The sequence below is a fragment of the Daktulosphaira vitifoliae genome, unplaced genomic scaffold, assembly GCF_025091365.1.
Source record: "Daktulosphaira vitifoliae isolate Bord-2020 unplaced genomic scaffold, ASM2509136v1 Scaffold_1, whole genome shotgun sequence".
In the NCBI taxonomy this organism is placed as follows: domain Eukaryota; kingdom Metazoa; phylum Arthropoda; class Insecta; order Hemiptera; family Phylloxeridae; genus Daktulosphaira; species Daktulosphaira vitifoliae.
In genome coordinates this window covers 80,461,731-80,483,822 of record NW_026099572.1, presented here as the reverse complement: position 1 = coordinate 80,483,822, position 22,092 = coordinate 80,461,731, and the positions used below count along the sequence as shown (strand labels likewise).

The 22,092-nt window shown below is 33.7% G+C and overlaps 1 protein-coding gene across 1 annotated transcript; it reads right to left on the bottom strand.

Moving 5' to 3' along the window:
- Window positions 1-8,617: 8,617 nt before the first annotated feature.
- LOC126894719 (protein bowel-like) lies at window positions 8,618-20,608 on the bottom strand. Its single transcript, XM_050665927.1, has 3 exons — window positions 20,235-20,608; window positions 17,579-18,271; window positions 8,618-9,639 (listed from the first exon to the last, which is right to left on the bottom strand). Exons 2-3 carry the CDS (start codon window positions 18,256-18,258, stop codon window positions 8,829-8,831), a joined length of 1,491 nt encoding a protein of 496 aa, XP_050521884.1. The 5' UTR covers window positions 18,259-18,271; window positions 20,235-20,608; the 3' UTR covers window positions 8,618-8,828.
- Between the last annotated feature and the right edge of the window lie 1,484 nt (window positions 20,609-22,092).

Below are 22,092 nucleotides of genomic sequence, written 5' to 3'. Positions count from 1 at the left end.
GGTATATTTTTTTATAAATCTGACCTTTTACCTGCCCACAGGGGGGAATTCAAAATGACAACTTTTTCACAAAATATTTACCTTTTTAACTTAACTTTTGAAAGTGTTCCGGAAAGTCTGACACTTTTATATATATTTTAAATTAAAGCTAATGTAATGTACTTTATTGTGGAAAAAAAAATTTCGGACTTTATTTTGTCTTCACATTGAAAATGGCTACAGAATGCTATTTTTATGTGAAAATTCTCGATATTATTTTTTACATTTTTAACTTTATAATGCTATAACTTATTGAAAAGTGTATGGATCAACACAATTTTTTTATAAAAAATAATATTTTTTAATAATTTCTTTTTCATTTGACATACTTCATCTTTATCAGGATATTAATAAGGAACTAGCAGATCATGTAGCTTTTGGAATAATACACCAATTTTTTTAAAATTAAACACTATCTAAAGATTTGCATCCAAGCGTTTTTTTTTTATAGTGATTTTAATCACTGTCAGATATCTTTATACTTGATCCAACTATACCACGGCACCACTGTGCCGCGACCCCCCTGTGCTGGGTTTTTTTTTTTAATTTTACTTGTGAGTAGGAACTTGTTTAAAACACCAAAAATGTCAAAATTTATATTGGTCTTATAGGATGTATAAAACGTTTTAAATTGTTTATTTATGTTTAAAACAGATTTGTTTTAAAAAACCATGTTTTTAACAACCCTACTCAAGAGAATAGTTTGTCAAAAATGGCTTTATCAACTTGATACTGAATTGACTAAGTAATTTGATCGACTTAATGTGGCACGTAGGAAGTTTATCTCTTTATTCTTGATTTTCTGGTGACCAAAACTGCACCTAAATTATTTAAGTCTCAGTCAGTGGCGTTTTCAGGGTTTCGTTTTGGGAAGAGTTATACATGAGACATTTTTTTACTACCCCCTTCAAAATACATCTTAATTAATTATATAGCATTCAGTAAATAAGGAAATGGGTTTCTGTTGTTCTCATTGTTTGTAACAACTAACCTGTTTCCTTACTTACTGAACACACTGTATATATATTTTCATTATTGGGGTAATCTTTCCCCCCAAAACGCTCATGGTCTCGTAACAAAAACATACGCTTAATAAACGAACTAAAAGTAAAATTGAGTATAATAAATCTCTTTTTACGCTTTGTCAAATTTTAATAAAAAATTGTTTTTAGTATTAAAAAAAATAACTTTTTTACTGTAAATAAAGTCAGTTACTTATAATTATTTTATAAGAAAACTTTCATAAAATGATTTTTTATTGAAATTAGAACTCAAAGCGTCGAATTGGGTCACCGGGACATCAAGAAATATCTTGGTCATTATTTATTTTGAAACAAAGTAGGCCGATTTGATCAATTTTTTTCAGGAGTAAATTTTTTTGCCAATGCACTGCTAATAACGCAATAATGTCTAATTAATATCAGTGAGATAATTAAGATTTATTTATCAATTGTTTAAGATTTTTCACTACACCTTCAAATGAAATACAAATTTTACCTTCAGTATGTAATTATTTTTGTTATGGGGAAGCATGACACCATGTGATCGAAGAGGAGTATTATGGAGGGGTGTCATTCATCTATTTTTTTAATTAAAATTTTTTAGCCCTCCACTTACTTTGTCAAAATAATATATTTCCCTTAATATTGTATAATGTGCATTATATTATGTGATTTATATTGGTGCTTTAACAGTGGCAAAGCCAATTTTAACTATTAATAACTTCCATATCACTCGTAATTACGTCAGTATTTAATAATGAACCGTAGTAGTTAAAAATATGGTTGAAATATATAATCAAACCATTTTTATGATATACTTACAACTTATCAGTATAATATAGTAAGCAAACGACAACTACGCTCTTTAAAAAACACCTAATACGTAGATGATAAACATTAATAAATCGAAAATATGCATTTGCTGTCGACGAAAAACTTGTCGTTTGGATGACATCCAATTTTTGTCGTAAATCATCATTAACATGGCCACAAACAAGTAGTTGCCTAATCCAAGTAACCGAGGTACGCATGTCAGGACTACTAAATTACTCGGTCGAAAATTCAGTTCCCACGGTAATTACGTTTTAATTATTCATGTCATGTAAATTGTACAAATGTAAACTCTAAGGCGTGTGTGTACCTTTGGAGCACATTTTTTGTAATCGTATTACTAAACTGAACAAAACGCTGACTGATGTCTTCCGTGTCTAATTTGTACTCGACCACCGAAATTCCAAGTAAATTCCTCAAATATCACAATAGCTTATGTGAATATTATGTTTTATTTTTGTAAAAGACACTGATAAAAGATTCATTTTATTATGTCAAAAAACACTTTTTACTTGACTTTACATATTTTTTGACTCAAATATAACATTTCGCTAAAATCTATTTTACCAACAATACTCTAGCATTATATTAGAAACGAGTAACTCATTAATTTAATTTGAATTAGCTTTAAAAAAATAAATTAATAGCATTAATGCATGCTACTTAAATCAGTAAACAATTTTACATCATGGTTATTGTATATTTAAGTAAATCAACGAAATCATTTGTTTATTATTACTTTATTAATATTTGTGTGTACAGATAATATATGAAGAGTGAATGTGTCAAGCGTTCTATGTGCCAAAAACATATTTGTTCAGAAAACACAAAAAACAATGGTAACATGGGCATGTCTCACATATCGAACACCATCTATGAATGCAATTTTGTACAAGTAAAAAATTTAATTGACACACATACAAGATTGTGGCCTTTGGCACATAGAACATAAATCAGAAATAAAACAATTTTTTACTTTTTTGGCACATAGAACGTTGGACACATTCACTCTTCAAATAGTTTACCATCAATATTAACCACTTACATTATAATAGTTAAAAGTAGATTTTCATGGAGAATAGATTTTGTTTAGTACCCTTGTTTAATTATTTCAATTTTGTCGTCCAAGAAGCCTAGTAATAAAAATAACTCGATTCTTAGGTGCCTACTATGAAGTCTTAGCGAACACATGAAATGTCGGCATGACGTTGGAAATAATGATGGATACTTGTATTAGACGGACAGACACTCGGAATTATAATAACACTTGTTACTATATATTAGAACCTGTTTCTGTTATGGGAGAACAAATTCTTCAGTAATCGCGTGTTAAAATAGTAAAATATGTTCATAAAATATACAAAGGTATACAAAGATTGTTCGTTGCTGACATCACATTAAATTTAGATTTTCAAAGCTATTCGTGTACACTGGAAGTTCGTTTTATTCAATAAAATGTCCACATTATTTACATTGACAATGAAAATCATTGGAACACTATTAATCATCCTATAAAAAGGTATGACTAAATGTTTTGCACAAGAAATTTCTTACCGTGTGTTTTCTTGGACAGATTATTAAATAATTTTACAATTTGCTTTAATTATAAGACTTCACGCCCTGCACTGGTGTAGTCAGGGAAACTTCCTCCGTTGACTGCTATATTTATTTCTAAAATGCAGTGATGAGTGTAAAAAAAGGTCCAAAATATGGAATTCTTTGAATAAGAACGCTAATATTGAAATTCAGTAGCATGCAAAGTGGTTGAATCCTATATAAATAGCATAAATAAAAGTATAAAAAGGTTTGTGTGAGAAAATTAATATTGCATAATAATGATATGTCCACAGAAATAATTCAGAAATCCAAAAAGTTATCTTAAGAAGATTGAATTTTACGATGAAAGTTAAATTTTAAAACAAAACTGTGTGAAGCGATTAGTAGAGGTATTCTCATGTTAGTACAGTAAATCTTTCTATAGATATAAAACTGTAACATTTAACAGGTACTGAAAGAAATACACATTACAGATATAACAGTTTATTCAAACTAGGAGGTCTCTTCTCTGCGAATTAACTTAATACAAATAACGACAAACACATTATAATGTAATAAATGCGCAGATTATTCACCAACGATAAATGATGTTGACAAACGCATTAAATGTTTAATATGAAATATTATATACTTAATGACTAGTTTTTATAATTTTCCTTAAATATGCGTTACATACCATATACATACCATGTATATAACTTGATGTAATTTATTAAATTACTAATCATGTAATAGGACAATAATGTTTTAGGTATACCAAAATTAAGTCAACCGCTTTTATATTGAACGCAGGAATTTCTATTACTAGCCCTTCGAGTGTCCGTCAAAAATTCTTTCAAAATCGAATAAAAATAATAAACATATTTTAAAAACTGAGTTCAGAACTAATAACTAAATATTTGGGTATAATAACATGTATGTGTACTTAATAATATATTCCGTTCGTCCGGGGGCCGTTCTGAGTTGAATCATTTTTTATTTTACATGGAAAATATTATTTAACGCATTCGACAGCTGAACAGATGCGTGTGAGGTTTGATTTTTACATTCATTCTAACAGGATAACGTTATATTCATTAACTATGTAATACAAGTATCAACGCGGCAGACTATTACGGCCGCGAAGCAAAAAGTTCAAATCGAGTAGTTTCGCTTAAATTTATTTCATAATTATTTAATAGAAAATAACATTTTTTTTTTTAGTAAAAGTCCTATCGATTAAAAGTTTGTTAAAATAAAGATAATAAATTAGGAAATGATTTTTAATACTTCAAAATTTATTCTAATTATTTACAGTGGCGAATTTGAAAGGGGCAGAAGTTTTTCTACACTCAATGATGATTTTTTGTTCATTTCGTCAATTTTTAATGACAAACTAATAATAATTGTAATAAATATCCAAACATCATGAGCTCAATACTGATACTATGTACTAATAATAATGCTATAACAAAAAAAAAGAGTAAATTTACAAAATATTCACATGAGTCTTTAAGGTTACATGATAGCATTTTCTTTTAAAAAAACGTGTTGCGTTAAATTTATAAAACTTTATAAAGTTTATAGTTTTGTATCTGAATGACTTTTTAATAAAGTTATTAATACAAAATGTTAGGAAGCCAAACAAATACGTAAAAATTAAGAAGCCATATAAAAAGCAAAACATTGAGAAATCATAAAAGTGCATTAAAGTTAGGAAGTCATAAAAAATGTATAAAGATTATGAAACTATAGAATACAATGCTATATACATTTAATAAAAAGAAAATACCACTTTAAATTAAATGAATGAAAATTGATTAATAAGTCATTAACACTATAGTGTAAATATTTGACATGTTTTGTGTTTGATATTTGTAGTCAATAGTATTTTTGATTTTGAAAATTATTTAGATATTCAAAATATATTATTTCGTCGTAGTTAAATATTTACTATAAATGTATGTATGAATGTTAATAATATGATAATGTATACAAGATAGGAAGTACATTTTACACAGTATATAGTATAATTAATAACCAATATGTGTGCGTACAAGTCGTGGAAGGGGTACACCGCAGAAGCCTTGGTAATTAAATACAGAGTCCACCACCGTTGTGGCGGGTCGGTCAGATTGCATCTGTCCATCAATAACAAAATATTCTTGTACGGCCGGCACGCTAGTCATCAGACTAATTGGTCGGGTTGAATAATGGTTGAGGTCTAAAAATAATAATAAAAAAATAAAATCATATTAACATACTCGATACATTTTAAAAGATATTTCGGTACCGAACAAAATATTAAAAATAATGTCTTCGACTAGATACGATTTGTGATCTTTTGACGTATCGTTGAAAGAAATCGGTTCGGTGAGAGCTGAGAAAAAGTGGTAACAAACACACACAAAAAAAAGTAAAATTAAAGTAAAAAACATCTTAGTAAAATTAATACCTTCTCAGCTTCACGTCGAAGCTAAAATACCAAAAAGAATTTTCTTAATATTTTTATTATTTTAAGAGTAATTGAGTAGCTAATATTAAAAGAATCTTTTTGTATAAAACGACTTTATAATTTCTACATAAATATTACAATACGAAATTATTCAATTTCATACCAAATTCAATTACTATAATAAATATTTATTCATGTATTATACTTAGAAATCGTAAAACTTGTTATCAGGATATAAATAAGGAATAGTTCATGTTGTTCTTACAACAATTCAATCATTTCTTCTAAAAATTAAATACTGTCTTAAGGTTTGCATCGAATCGTTTATGATAGTGATTTTAATCACTGTCAGATATTATATATACTTGTCCCAACTGTGTTCGATTTTTTTAAATTGATAAAACGCTTTTAAGGTTGCCTAAACTAAATTTGACGTTACTTTTCCATAAAAATTTAATTATGATATATTATTGTAACTGCATGATGGCTATATACTACCTACCAGAAAACTTCATAAAGATTATATTTTACAAATAATTCGTTCAGTTGCAAAAGAACGTTAACGCAAGAGAGGCAGTTACTTCCTCCCTAATTTTTAGCTAGATCATAATCGTTATAAAAATTTTTTTTTTATTGAATCACATTATGAATACCTAAGTCAAAAGAACATAGTTTTTTTATAGATTAATAATATGTAGACTTGGTTTTTAGTCATTACATTTATAGAGACCATTAATTTTATAATTAATACATAAAACTACCAACAAATCTTTTATTTATTATTTTTTTTTCTTTTTTAGGGATAATTGTATTTTCTCCATGCCCTAAAAACCCTTTAAAATGTGACCCTGAGGCAATCGAGGGGATACAGTTTGATGTTCTGTTATGGTAGTCTATATTTGTACGCTAATTAAAGTACCAGTATAGGTATACCGCAGATTGGAAAACCAGTGTTTAGCCTTAATTATAAAACAAGATACTGACATCCTATTGAATTTATAATATATTGTATACTCACCCCTTAAATATTTTTCATTGAATATACCTACTGATTTGGGCTATACAGGGTCAATACATGTAACTATTGTGTACAGTTTAATAATACTACACACAAATATATGGCATTTTACGAAAAACCGAAAATCATAGCCCGTGGCCCAGAATGTGTAGTACTTTTTATTGTCCTAATCTGGATTAAAAACATAAAAGAGAATTAAAGCGATAGACTCGAGATTCGATTATTTTTTATAGTGTGTGTATACATATAATAACACACGCATAACTGAAATACTGCACTGTGTGTGAAGATTGTGAAGGATAAAAAAAAAGAAAACAATCTTTTTATGACTCCCACCCATCTAGATCAGAAAAACTGGTTCGGTACTGTACTACAACAGGAATACTAATATATTTTCCGAGAGGGTCTTATGTCTGCCACCGATAAAAAACACAACTACCTCGTACATTAATAATAACAATAATAAAACCTGTGACCTCTATGCGGGATTTAAGGATTAATTATTTAAATACTGACACATTCTCGTAGTACTTTGCATATTTTAATGTTAACTAATACAAGAGTCGAGAAAGATTTATTAAACTCTAAAGACTATGACATTCGATTTTGTATTAATGCTAATTTAAGAATTAGGATGTACTACATTGACTGAACCGAAAGTATATGTTCAGATATCATGTATTAACTCATAAAAATGACATTATTTTGAAAATTATTTATTGTTTTACAAAATATTATATATTTTATTTAGCATAAATACGAGTAATATTAACTTTCTAATATATATAAATATCATTAATAGTAATTACAAAAAAAACTATCAAATGAAAAAACACTTGAATAAACTCCGTTAAATAGAACACGGAATTATTATGGAACACTTTTGATTGAATAAAATAAATACAAAAATATTACATTGCTTTTTCATCACATATAAAAAACATAATTTTAAATATTTTTATTAGCAAAAAAAAAAAACCTTAATATATAACAGTCTATTAACGATGTTCACAATTTCATATAGAAATAATAATAATACTTTTAATACATTTATAAAGTAGGTAAAAGTCATGAAATATTGAAAAAAAAAATTACAAATATAAATTATTATTTTACATATTACATTGTATATTACGTTAACTTATTGTAATAGTAAGTCGTTGGACACTAAAAAAAAAAGTAGCATGTATAGTGATTTGATTTTTACCATGTTAATAAATACAATATTGAGATCACTAAACAAAAATATCATGTTTATGGCTTTAGATATTACAAATTGAAAAAAGAAACTGGCAAAATGCATATTTAGATGCATGGGCTTTTGAGCAAAATTACATTTTTTTTTTAAATTTATTGATTCCTTTAAAACGTTCAAATAGTGATTAAATTAAATTTAAACATTAAGTTCAGTTCGATGAAATTTCATCAGTCAAGTAAATAATAATATAAACATTATAATAAAAAAAAAAAAAATTAATAATAATAATATATATCTTATATTATTATTAGATTTTATAAATTTACAACTATGAGTTAAAGTAAATATATTAACTGAACGAGGTCGTCTGTTTACATAATTTCATTAGAAAATATCAACAAATGATTTTATAAACAGGCACAATGGTTATAAATGATAAAAAATGTCACGAGCTTTTTAAGATCTGATACCAAAGTAGACAATTGATAAATTGTAAATGCTTTGCTGGTACTATGATGAATATTATAAAAATGTACATATTTTATATATTTACAGTTCAGTCGCTTTTCATTCGACAACTTGGCAACGGCGAACTTAAATAACGTTTCGTGGCAAAAACAATTAATGAACTATGACAAAACTATTTTTTAACACAAAAAACATATGATAATTATATTTTTATTGTGAAAAATCGACGTCCATATCAGTCAGTCGTTTGAGTGCTCGATATCCAAGTCGAACGAACGGCATTTAACTCATAAGTTCATCAATGCTGAATCCTTTGCGTTTTGGTGGCTGTGCTTTATTTTGTGGCGGCACGGCGGGTTGGACTGGTTGGTATTGCGGTTGATACGCTGGCGGTGGCACGGCCGACGGGAGCAAAGGCTCGTGTAGATCTTTCCTGACTTGCAGCAGTGCGTGACTCGACTCGAACTGGCTAGACGTGGGCCGCATTGTGTACGCCGAAGATTCATCATGACACTTCGTCTCGTGCACGCCACGGTGTTGGAACAGCGATATCAGCCCGTCTTTACTATCGATTTCTTCCTGAGTGGGTTCTGCAGTGTTGGTCGAATTGGCGACAGCCGTCTCGCCAACGTCTTCGTCTTCATCAACGTCCACTTCCTCGTCTTCGTCCTCGTCATCGCATTCTGGATTCTGCACCAACATGGAGCACAATTCGTCATCGTCTTCATCTTCATCGTCCTCGTCATCGTGAGCCCGTTGACCACCGGCAGAAGGTGTAGACGTCGTGGACGACGACGAAGGCACCGGGGTAGGAGGCGCGTCTCCAACCGCGTGGGTCAACGTGTGTCGGCGCAAGTCACAATTGCGCCGGAAAACTTTATTACACGAGTAGCATTCGTAAGGCTTGTGGTCGGTATGCGTTAGTAGGTGAGTCTTTAAGTTGCTTCGCTGATTGAAACTACGCTTACAAACGGGACATTTGTGAGGCGACTCTTCTAAATGAAGTATTTTATGTACGGCAAGAGTACGAGACTGACAGAATCCTTTGCCGCACTCTGTACATTTGAACGGCTTTTCCTTCGAATGAATGTACCTGAAAAAATATGTTTATCGGTTAGTTAACTTAATAATTCAATTTTTATTTGGGTTTGACGAAAATAATATTATTATTGTTATCGTTGTATCAGTTCATAAACATCTTTTTTACGCGTCAACCGAGATGCTCCCGCGTACCGTATCCTTTTGTATGAAAGAATTAATAGGTCATAAAAAAACCCGTAGAATAAGTCACGTTCCCTTTGCCGAAACAAAACTGATGTATATCAACAATACTGAAAGAGCCTCGCTCCTTCAGACTTATATATCTTTTTCAGTCCATAGTACAACGTGACATACCAACAGTATGGGGATATATTGTACTGAAAACACGGTTAAATTAGTGTCTCATTTAGTCACGACTTCATGGCCGTCTAGACCATAGGTTTAAGGGTAGGGGGGATCAGAGGTGTTGGTGGCGAGGTAACAAGAGGGCAACCACGACAATGGACAACAATAACAATCACTGCTGCAGCGGAGGAGGCGGCGGTCGTCGGTAGCAAATGCTAGGGCGGAATAGTGGGTGTAAAAGTAGCGTATAAGCCACCTGTCCCGACGGCAGCAGCGCGTAGGTATATATTATAATATATGTATTACAGGTAGTAGTCATTGCACGTCGAGTACAAGGGAAAACACAACGAAGCTACCCACTTCTTCAATGTCAATCAACAGTGTACGACCCCTAAAAGCCAACGGTGTTAATACTATTGTTATCACAATAACGAAGCGAAACGACTACCGGCTTTTTCTATAAATAAGCATATTATTACACGTACATAAAAATAGTTTTTCATTACTGTTCTTCATTATCAATTATAAAATTGTTTGTAATACTTTGAGTTTAAGCTATAAATTAATTTCAGAGTATACACGCACCGTTAAAATGGTGCATAAACCACAGCGCTATTTTGTTTTAATAAAAAAAAACAAGGGGCTAAGTCTAATCAACATAAATTACTAATCCTCCGTAATGTCGATTGAATTAAATATGTAAAAGAAAAGCGAAAATAATAAACGTCAGCCGACGTTATTATGTACGCGTCGGTATTCAATATAATAATGATGAACGTTTCATGGTCACTATGAGTCTATGTGTATACCCTGCCCAGTATACACTCACTGGAATCCTTTTAATCCTCAAACATAGTATATCTCTCTCTCTCTCCCCGGTGGTTCGAATATTCAATTTATCTTGTCCGGTGTCAGTATGCTGTTCTTCCACTCTACCGTTTGTTTGCGGCTACACGGGCAGCCAGCGTCGCCGCCGTACACCGTATGTGTACGTGTGTTGCACATATACACCAACCTCATTCTGTCCAACAGAGACCAGGTCCAAAAGACTCGACGCGGCGTTGCCAACTCTTTGTGCAGTCGCTTCTGGACAGACCGGTTATGTTGCGCGCTGGGCAACAACCTAGAGTCGGTCGGGTCTCTAGAATAGTAGTACCTATAATCCGTACACGCATTGACGCATATTTTATATATGATAATAGGATCACGATAATAATGATAATAATAATGCCATCATACAATCGAAAACGTACTGGAAATATTCGGTTTTCATGTGCACTACCCTTTGTCCCACGGCATGGAAATACATCATACTACACATAGAAAATAAATTCAAACCCCACGCTGCGTCAAATATATCATAAAAATGCATACGTTATTTTGTAATCCGATAAATAACACGAATTTTTTACAGTGAGACTTTAACGCGGGTAAGCGTAAGACATTATTCTTATCGGTGAAGGCGAAGCACCACAATTAATCCTGATTTTCATGTTCTATTTAGAGTCCTCACAAGGCAGGATTAGTAAAAACTTGTTCCAAATTTGTACATTGACATTTAATTTGAATAAAATATTAGAAATGATCGTTTATTATGCATTTAAAAATAACACTAGCTTCTTGAAGATAAAATCAAACGAAGAAATCCGTCGTATTTTATCATAAAAAAAACATTAATTTATAGACGCATGGTGTAATGTAATACTACCGTAAAGTTGTTGAGTGCAGAGGACTAAAGTGAATGAAAGTCAAAGAAAAATATCTAAATATAAAAAATTTAATATAAATATTAAAGTAGACTAAAAATGGGATTTTAAAGTTTTTAAATATAATGTAATCCGAAGATTTTTTTTAATTATCAGTTTGCTATTATATTCGAACAATATAAAACATTTGCATAATACATACTAAAATAAAATTATACATGGACGATTGATACTTGATTAGAATTTGAAATTTAAATAAAACGTGACTTTAAAAAACCTTTCAATGCGATTACTATTATCATATCAACACGAAGTATAAAACTAATATAAAACGATTTGCACTAAGAACTGAGCGTCAAGACGATTACTGAAAGAGTATTTTAGTTTTATGATCAATAACTATTATTTTTACGTTTAGCACCGGATGTGCAATTCATTAATAAAAATATGAAAAAAAAAAAAACTTGATAAACCGTCATTTAAATACACACCTAAGATATTTTAAGCATAAAACGCGGAAACCAGTTTGATTTTTAATCCTATCCGAATATGCTGATTATAATTAACGACTTCGCGGTTATTTTGCAACGCAAAACTGCCACACGTAAAAGTTCAATGAGTGCGTTTTGATGTGTTCATTATTCATAATTTTTTTTTTCAGCCGGTTAAATTTACTATTTGTAATGCATAAAATATTATAAAAAAAAAAAAACATCACGTCGGTGGGAGAGATCATGCGGTTGTATACACACACACGGGAACCGGTTACCGGTTGTACTCTCGGACTTACGTATAAAAGAAGACCGCAGACGGAGGTAAAAAATGTATATAAAAACTATTAGTGAAAATACATTATATTATTACGACGGAAAGGAGGCATTAAGATTTGAGGTTGGCCGTGGAATATTATATGTATAGAATATTTAATATTTGAACAATCTAAAAGCAGCGTTGAAGAGACCTTTTTATTTCGAGCAAACATACACACCGTATTCAAGATCGTGATGCGTCGGTTCCATCAGAATAGACGGACTGTTCCAACACACACTACCATTATAATTGTATTGTAACGTTAAAGTTTAACTGGGCGTATCACAACAACTTCCCATCCACAATGATTGCATTCAACTTGGTCGCGCATAGATTAAATGGCACAAAATAAAATGGCATCAAAAAGATGATGTATTCATTTTCTATCTGACATGTGCGCACGTCTCCTCTGCGTTGGCTTTTTAGCCATTCATACGTCGCCGCATCGCCAACGATACCCCGGCGTACAAACGGATACCCGAACATAATAGCATTCGGTAGCGTGAAAGGACGGACAGCAATGACTAGAGAGGTAAAATAAAAGAACGGTTCTACGAATTTATCAGAAACAATAACCCACGGTATAATTATCGACATGGACCTCTGCACGATGACGATAACGGTGCGGCGGTAGCCCGGGCGTTACCGAACAGTACCGCACCAAAACAATGGACGGTGGTACCTCCTACGCCGTAGCCCGAAGAGTTGTAACACCGTGTCCCCCACGCGCCCCACGACGACTAACCGGAAGGTCGACGGGTGAAAATTTTGCGCGAGAGCCTGCGCCGCTCGCACGTTCACGTCACTCTCTTCAACCGGCCCGCGTCTCATTATTCTAATATAAAATCTATCCAAGTCAAAAATTATTGTTATTATTAATGGGTCCGAAGCCGGTTCTTAGGGTTTGTAGGAGGCCGTGACATCCTGTTTGAATACATTATATCGTGTACGTACCACTGTAGACCAAAGCTCGTCAGTATAAATCATAATCTACACGCGCACATACACACCACATTACATAGGTAGGTGATAAAGCGTACCGCGGTACAGTACAGTTTGCTGGCGTGCCGGTCATTAATCAAATCGGACGCGTCCGTTCAAAAGGAGTTTTAATTATTGTTGTCGCACCACAGCGCACTACGAGGCAAATGTCTCGTCCGATTGTTTTGGATTTAAATAATTATAAATGATACAGACCGAATAATAGTCGGACACGAACGAATAAATACTTTATAAATTACTTTGTAAATACTTTTACAACAAAGAGTTCTACACGCGGCTATGGGGCATTTTTTAACGTACTCGATTCGCAGCGAACATTATGTCGGTGCAGTTGGTCAAAATCCTCTGGGTATTCTACGCCTCACGCGGTCTGTCCGGTCACACAGACGAGTCTTGCCGAAGTAAATTTGGGTGCTATCAAAAACCGAGTCTATCGAACGGACGGTCGTCGCCACATGCTGATAGAGACACTTCGACAAAAAGGAAGAAGGAAAAAATACGAGTGTATGCTGCCACAGAGTAACAGGGTGGAGTATTACTCTATGGTGTGTGCACGCAGCGATGTTACCAACGTTCGTGTGTGCCACAAACATGTCCTGCTGTCATTGGGAACATAAATAAATACTATTGTTATTGACGCGGGTCCGGGTCAAATGCTTCTGTCAAAACCTTTGTAGATTTTTCGTTGGAAAAAACGCCTAAAATGTCTATTGAAAAACTACTTCATCACGTCGGCGATGACCGACAGCATTGGTATTGGTGAGCGCGCACTGGCCGGACAGTATTATGTATGCCCTTTATACAATACGCCTATTTTGATAAGACTCGTTTACCCGTTGCACGTTTTCTACATAACGCGTGGGTAATTCAATAAAATGTTTTAAAATTACCAAAAACATCAGTTGTAAAATGTCATACAACTAGGTTGAGGTACACTGTTGTTTTTTAGACAGGCAATGCTGGTTTGGACACCACTGCTCGCCAATACACTGTGTCGTCGGCGATAATAACCGTTGCCAGGGTCGATAAAAAAAAAAGATTGCATTAATAGCAAAACACTTTATTATTTATTTAACTTAAAGGGGATCGGAGCAGCCGCAATAATGTTCGCCGCAGCATACATACGTCAAAAGGCATACGGACGCCGCAGCACGATCGTTGACCACAAACACGGTATCGTGTTCACCGGTTTCGCTCTTGAGAGTATTTTCATCGTTTGCGATTATTGGTTTGTAAGCATGACGGGGCACACATACGCACACTCATGTGTCACCACGTCACGACGCACGAGAACAAGCACGAGACGGGTATGCAAAGATAAAATGAACATTATAAAGAAACGTGAGCCGCTTGAAATCGTTCTACGTCTCGCTCAGGTCAGCCGTATTAAAAAGTGTAGCCGGCTCAAGTGTACGCTTGTGCGTTTTCGTGCACAAGGTCCGAAACGCACGCAACTGAGAGGAGAGCCTCACGAAATGGCTGCCGTGCGCACAGAAGTTTTATCACGTTTTCATGATTTCAGATACGGCGTAACGTAAAAGCGTCGAGTGGTAGTAGTTGAGTCGGGCCCAGAGAATAAAAAAATACCGGAGCAACGTTTCTCCAACACACAACTGATGAACAATACTACAACGTGCAAGCACGGCAACCACAAATTAGAAACGCTGATGTAATAATATCGATCGTCTAAGTAGTACTACTGTTATCGATCAATATCTATAAATAATAAGTCGTTGGAGAGATAACTACAGGAACATGGAAGCTTTGAGACGCATCGTTAGTATTTAATTCCCTGTAAAGTATCTGTTTTTGGAAACTCGTGGACATAATGATTTATGGAATAAACCAACGAGTCTCGTAAGAGGTGAATCTTCGGAATATTTCGATAAATTCTTTCTGGTCCATCGACGAGAAAAACTGGCTACGAATATTGTTTATGCAATTCCACGGGATCGAAAAAGAGCTTCTTTTTAAACTATGCACATATTTAAAAAATTCAATATATTGCTTTACTAACGGATGATAATATATCATACTCAGTCGGCGTTCACTAACGAGATAGAAACTTAATTAACGTTTTATTTAAAACGGGTGCCAATTTCGGTAGTAAGTAGATATATAAATTATGTATAAAATTGGCACATGTTAAAGGAACTACGAAAATTTATCACCGACCGGTATCTTAAAGAATGTAAGCAAAGTCGCCATCATATTAACAGAGTATTTATCAATTTTATTACGTATAAATGTACATTAACCTCGTGTCGACAATATTTTTTCAATCTTTTCTATTGAGTACCTTTAAAAGTTAATATATTACAATTATATTGCACACAACGTCCGTTACGGTGAGTTAGTGCAAAATTAATAATAAAAAAAAAAAAACCCCGTAATTTAATTAATTAAAATTCGGGTTTGCGATATATTTAAAGCACGAGCAAAAAAGTGTACAAAAATTACTATAATTTAATCTGAAGAGATTAAAAAAATAATCGCTACGGTGAACGCGTATAAAGAAATTACAAAAAAAAAAAAATCAAACGAGTAAAAATTGTGGAGATGAGGCCACGAAGGAGTGTCGCATCAGCATGGGGTCCACTCTTATAGTATACCAGTGAATCCGAGGCGAACGTGGTGCACAACAGAAATGCCGCTGCGGTTGTCGTCGTAAATTAATATTACCATAATTATGTATATTATTATAAACGGATACACCGTAAGCTCTACACAACACATAAAATATACACGACTAGTGTATTTCAGCTATATATCCGTCGGTTGGGTTAAGTTGAAAAAAATAAAACGTACAGTGAAAATAATAAAAAATCATCATAAAAATAATAATAATTCCGAAATTATTTAGACGGCGTGTCAGGTTGAACGCACCGAGACGGTAATGTGCAATCGATAATAATGAAATTAGTAACACTTTCCAAGGCGTCCGTTTCACTTTGTCTTTGAGCAACACATTGTCTACTTCCAACGACAGCACATACGGCGGAGAAAAATCGCCTCGCACAATTGGCGTCTGTTATTTTACGAACCAATGCGTCTCTCGTTTGCCTCTCGGATTATGCATTCCGTCACTTGTAAAACCAGATCATCGACTACTCTCCGCGTCACCATCACCGACCACAGTAAATGACTTAACCTCTGCGGGTCATGCTCGCCTGAAACTCATTAGACTAAAGCGTTCAAATTTACACCTGACGTCTCCGTCCGTTTTCGCATCGCGCACGTCTGGGTCATCTAATTAAAATCAGAGGAAATTGTGTGAACTCTGTCTCGTCACGGAATAACGGTCCGACGTTTGACAGGCGGCAAGCCTAACGATTAAACTCGTGTTTTTAATGCGGGTAAAAAAAAAAAAAAAAAAAAGTTTCAAAACGATAGCCATGCGATCGGTTAAAAACACGTGACAGCGACTAAAATATAATAACCGTGAGTGTAATTAGTCATTTGAAATGCACTCAACTCGGCGCGCACGACAACATCATCAGCAAGTTAATGACGGCGTAAACTCATTAACAACACTAGAACGATTTTAAAATGGCATTTTTTTTTTTATTTTTATTATCACTTATGCGACGAGCTTAGCATAAACTCGGTTAAACACATTATAATGTCCTCAGTAAAAAAAAATAACACTGTAACTCCTACAATCTACGATAATTACACTATAGGGACAGATATTTGCGTTCAACGCGCAAAAACAAAAGGAAAAAAATTTATAATTTTTTTCGCTTCGCGGTGGTCGTTGATTTTGCCCTTGGCACATACACGCGTTAAAAAACTATGGCTATGGGTATATTCTAAAACGAATCGTACAAAAGCACATCACGCTCGTTGTTTCGAGAAACCACATGCCGTCAAATTATGACTAATAACAATAACAATAAAACATCGTACGTAGGTAAGAACTTTTCTTAGACAATAAACATATTGTGTTATTAAAAAATGTTGGCCGATTGTTTTCAACGGGCCCGTTGAACCATCGTTGTCCCAGAAATTCGTTAATGAAAGTCGTACTACCATTGAATTCAAGTACACAAAAACATTAGAAAAACTCTAAATGGTAGCAGATAATTTGATAGCACCATAAATGTCAATAACAGTTGTTTTACTTACTTGTGGTCGCGTAAATGATCCTGCCGCCTAAAAGCTTTTTTGCATATGTCGCAGGAATAAGGTCTCTCGTCGGTATGCGTTCGCTCGTGAATTAGTAGATTATAGCTCTTGGTAAACTGACGATTACAAAAACGGCAAATGAATTGTTTTTTGGGTCTGGAAGCTCGACCTATGCCCGTACCCACGGCCGCCGTTCTGGGTCTCGAAGCTGGGTTCACACCACCATAAGCAGTTGGTCCTGCGCCCGGACCCGCAAATAGAGATTGTGGTTGTCCTCCGTATTGAGGATTCAACAAAAACGGATGAGGAGGATATCCACGTTGATGCATCACGGCTTGCAGGACTTTGTTCTTGTCCAGTGCCATTGCCATAAGTTCGTTTTGTTGGTGCAAAAGCGACGTTGACGGTTTGTGTTTGGGCACAAACATTCCGGGTGCAGACTGTTGTTGTTGCTGCTGTTGTTGGATTGATATATGGTGCTGCAATGCTTTATGTTTATCGGCCATCATTGATGCGGCGAAAAAATCCGAAGACGGCGACGGCAGAGCCGGTATAGATGGATGTCCATAAAACGAACCGCTGGACGGCATGACGGGCACAAACGCCGAACCCACACCAGGCTTCACGCCTTCGCCACCGACAGAGACAGACTTTCCACTAGCACCGCTTCCGCTCGACATATTGCTAAATCACCTATAAACATGATCAAATATTGAAGACAAAAAATAAAATTCGATAAGCACATCAACAAAACAGTAATTAAAATCATTTCACTTTAAGTAGGCGATGGTTTCTGTAGGAGGTAAATAATGAAGAATGTTAATAGTGGTCCAAGCTCACTTAGTAACAATATACTGTAATTATAAACTTTACACATATTTCCTCGACTATATAGTAAGATTAATATGAGAACATGAGAATTTGATTTTTTATTTTAATTTTAACAGAAATAAGGACGACTAGCACACTCCGCACTCCTCCAATCCGCCTATAATTTGATTAAATTTTAATCGATCCAATATTTTTTCCTGTTTTAGATGAAACAAAAATTGAAAATAGTTATTTTTGATGGCTAATCACGATTATTGTCTTCAAGTTACTTAGATATTTTAATTGATAGTGAAATTGTTCTATAATGATTTAACTTTAATGTGGTAACCAACTGTAGCTTGCCACATATTGAAATTAAAATTATATATGAGAAAAAAAAATGTCAGTCATTAATATTAAATATGAAAAATTAATCAGTTAAAAGTAAGTTTAAAAACATGCCAAGCACGAAAATACAATTTAACAAATGGAAATTTTAAGAGCCATAGGAACCAGACACCTGTTACTTGTTTCACAACTGTTATTATAATTGTCGGGCAGCATATCGTGTTAAAATTATTTAGTTTAAACAAAAAAACCTATAAATATATTAATAAGTTAATTGTGTAACAACACTAGCGTTTCTATCTACATTTATAATAATATATAATGCAATTATAATGATTGAAAATTATTTAGATGTAACAAAATAAGTGCAATGTCAGTGATAAATTTATACCAAAGAAAGTTAGTAATACTCCCAATTAAAATGATATCTATGATGTTGAACATGTATGAATACAATGAATAGAAGATGACAAAGTAAAATGAAATGCATTATATGAGCCTATAATAGAATAATGTAGTCAATGCAAAGGCATATATCGTTACGGATAATGCTTAGTATATTTGTCACGTTAGAGAAACTAGAGGGGCTAAAAGGATAAAAAGGGCACAACAGGGAAACGATGCACTTGTGTACACACAACTACAGAAGGGATATGACTATACACAATTGGCCATTGTCAAGCTTAAGACAGCATTGGGCTATTGCACGTAAAGGATTTTCAACGTTTTGTACTCCGATAATATGTAAGGTGTATTATTGTAATGTCGTTATTGAATGTCATAAACAGTTACATCATTCTCAAACGAAAAGTTTCCAAAACAGAAATAAAGTCAGCTACCAATATAACTACCTGAAACTAAATGGTAGTTAATGGGAATTTTACATAAAAGGTTTATCCAGCACATAATTATTGACAACCGTTGCTGATAAAAACGCGACGTCTGTTTACTGCGTTCTCGAAATGATATCACCACAATAACAATAATTTACAAGAAACAGTCATATAAGCCTAGTTATTACTGTCTTAACATAACAACACGACCGATTACAATATAACAGTAAACCGAACATATTGCATTACAATAAAGACATAATAATACGCATAAAGATTTTTTTGATTTTTTCCTTCAAGGTCTCCGACCGACTCGTTCCAATACCTGACAACTGTTACGCATGTTTGGCCATAAATTAATAACTTAGATTTACACACTAATAAATTAATAAACGGAAAATGATGATTCAGATAATACGAGTTATTTAAAAAGTGGTATCAAAACAGGTAGCGATGCAGCGTGTTGGCAGGCAAAGAACAAAGACATAGCACTTTGCTACTACCTTACTTTAACTTTCTTAAACCAACGCACAATGCTCAAACTTATATAACAGACAATAGAATTTGTTTTACATAATAATAAAATTGTACTCTACATTAGTTTCACTATTTTTAGTTCACATAAAAACTTAATATAATCAACCAAATATTTAATGACAGCTTACCAAGGGATTCAACCACGACGCTTAGCAGTTCTGCCGGTGAAAATTTGCACAAACAGATAGTAATAGCACTTATGGTTCACACTTAAGTCATATTAGGTATTCGACGCGATTCCGACCGCATACACGCGATTAAACGTACACGCCGAACTCGATGGGTACGTTAGAGAATTCCTGGACAAGAATGTTGACACTGCACAATAATATTCATACGCACACAACAAAACCGAGCGCGCTCTCAACGGTCAGACAACTCGAACAGTAAAAACAGGTATCACTCAGCCTCTGAATCTGGTCGACCGGCCGGCCAACCGTTTGGCATACGGGGGTGGGTGGGGATGACGACGATCGGCCGAGTGGGAGTCATCGGTGTCGGTGCCCTTCGTCGGTAGATGGTAGCGCGGTCTATTGCCGGTTTCGGGTACTAGTACTACCGTACCTGACTCGAGCTACCTGTACGTGCCACCTGCGGCCACGGACGACAGAGATGAAAAAAAAAACACTGAGAAAAATACATGTACAATAATAGTGTGTTATACGGAAACCCGTGCACCGTCGGCCATAACTCGATAGACGTGGTCGGGTAGTGTTTCAAGTATTAAGTGGTAGGAGATGTTTAGCCGACGGAGGCACGATGCCTATGTTGTATATATGCACAGCCTGTGCGTGCGTGTAACAATAACAAACCGTGTGACGCCGCCGCCGCCAATGAGTTCGTAAAAATAACTACTAGGTAGACGAGTAATATCTAACCAGTGCAGTAAATCTCGACTATTTTATTGGTTTCCATTTACTGTGACATTACTTGAGGGTCGTTAGCAAAAAGGTCGATAACATTGACCACAACAACTACAATATTCGCAAATCTTCCACTGAATATTGTGTTAAAACAAAATACACGATACTGTCCATGGAAAAAACCAGACTGACATTTTGTTCTCTGATCAAGTTATGTCACTTATTGCACTATTATTATGACTTGTACACAATTGCCGAGAGAAGAAGAGTTATATGATATATCACAAATTAAGGATATGAGGCGGGTACGAAAAAAGAGACCCCACAATATACCTGCTGCTTTTAATTGGGCAATTCTATTATTTCAATTTGATCCTTACCAGTAGTTATATTTGGTTAATGATACCCAAATTATTAAATATAATTACTATTAGTACACATTTATCATGCGTCACCGCCTGATAATGTGAAGGTTGTAATCAGTAGTTTTATTAATTTCATTGCTTTTTTTTTTCTCAACAGATCCAAACACGTTTGATATTGTAACGAGGTCTTCATTTATTAAATAGATCCGTTTCTAATGTGTACATTCATTATTTACTGTACAATATATTTTTAATTAAATTTATAATTTTCTGTATCAGTATAAAAAAGACACATCTAGCAGAACATGAATTTCGATTTTAATTAATGGTAGACAATTTCAAGACGAAAAATGTCAATAGTTCATAGTTATTTCGATTAATTTTTATGTAATGATAATATTATGAATTCAATCATCAATTAGTAATCTATCTAATTTGACATTAATGTCAACTACCAGAGTCTCGTGATCATTCATACGAGTATTACTAATTTATTGATACTAATAAGTTCTAAAAATAAATTGGTTTATAACTAAACGAAATGAAATGAAATCTAAATGAATTTTAAAACAGTTAAGAGTGTTTAAGACTATACTAAAATTCATTAACGGCAACCACCTAATAAATTTTTTTTACATTAAAAATTGAAGAAAAGTACCAACATTGTTTCTTGTTTTATTGTTTTTACTGAGTATTGCTTTCCGTAATCATTTTGCTATTAACATGCTGTGTTAATAGCTGTGTTTTGAGTTCGATAC

Excerpts from the sequence above, each read along its gene's own strand:
- LOC126894719 (XM_050665927.1), bottom strand. The coding sequence starts at position 18,258 with ATGTCGAGCGGAAGCGGTGCTAGTGGAAAGTCTGTCTCTGTCGGTGGC. Across the intron at positions 9,640-17,578 it reads GATCATTTACGCGACCACAA|GTACATTCATTCGAAGGAAA; the intron begins GTAAGTAAAACA and ends ATATTTTTTCAG.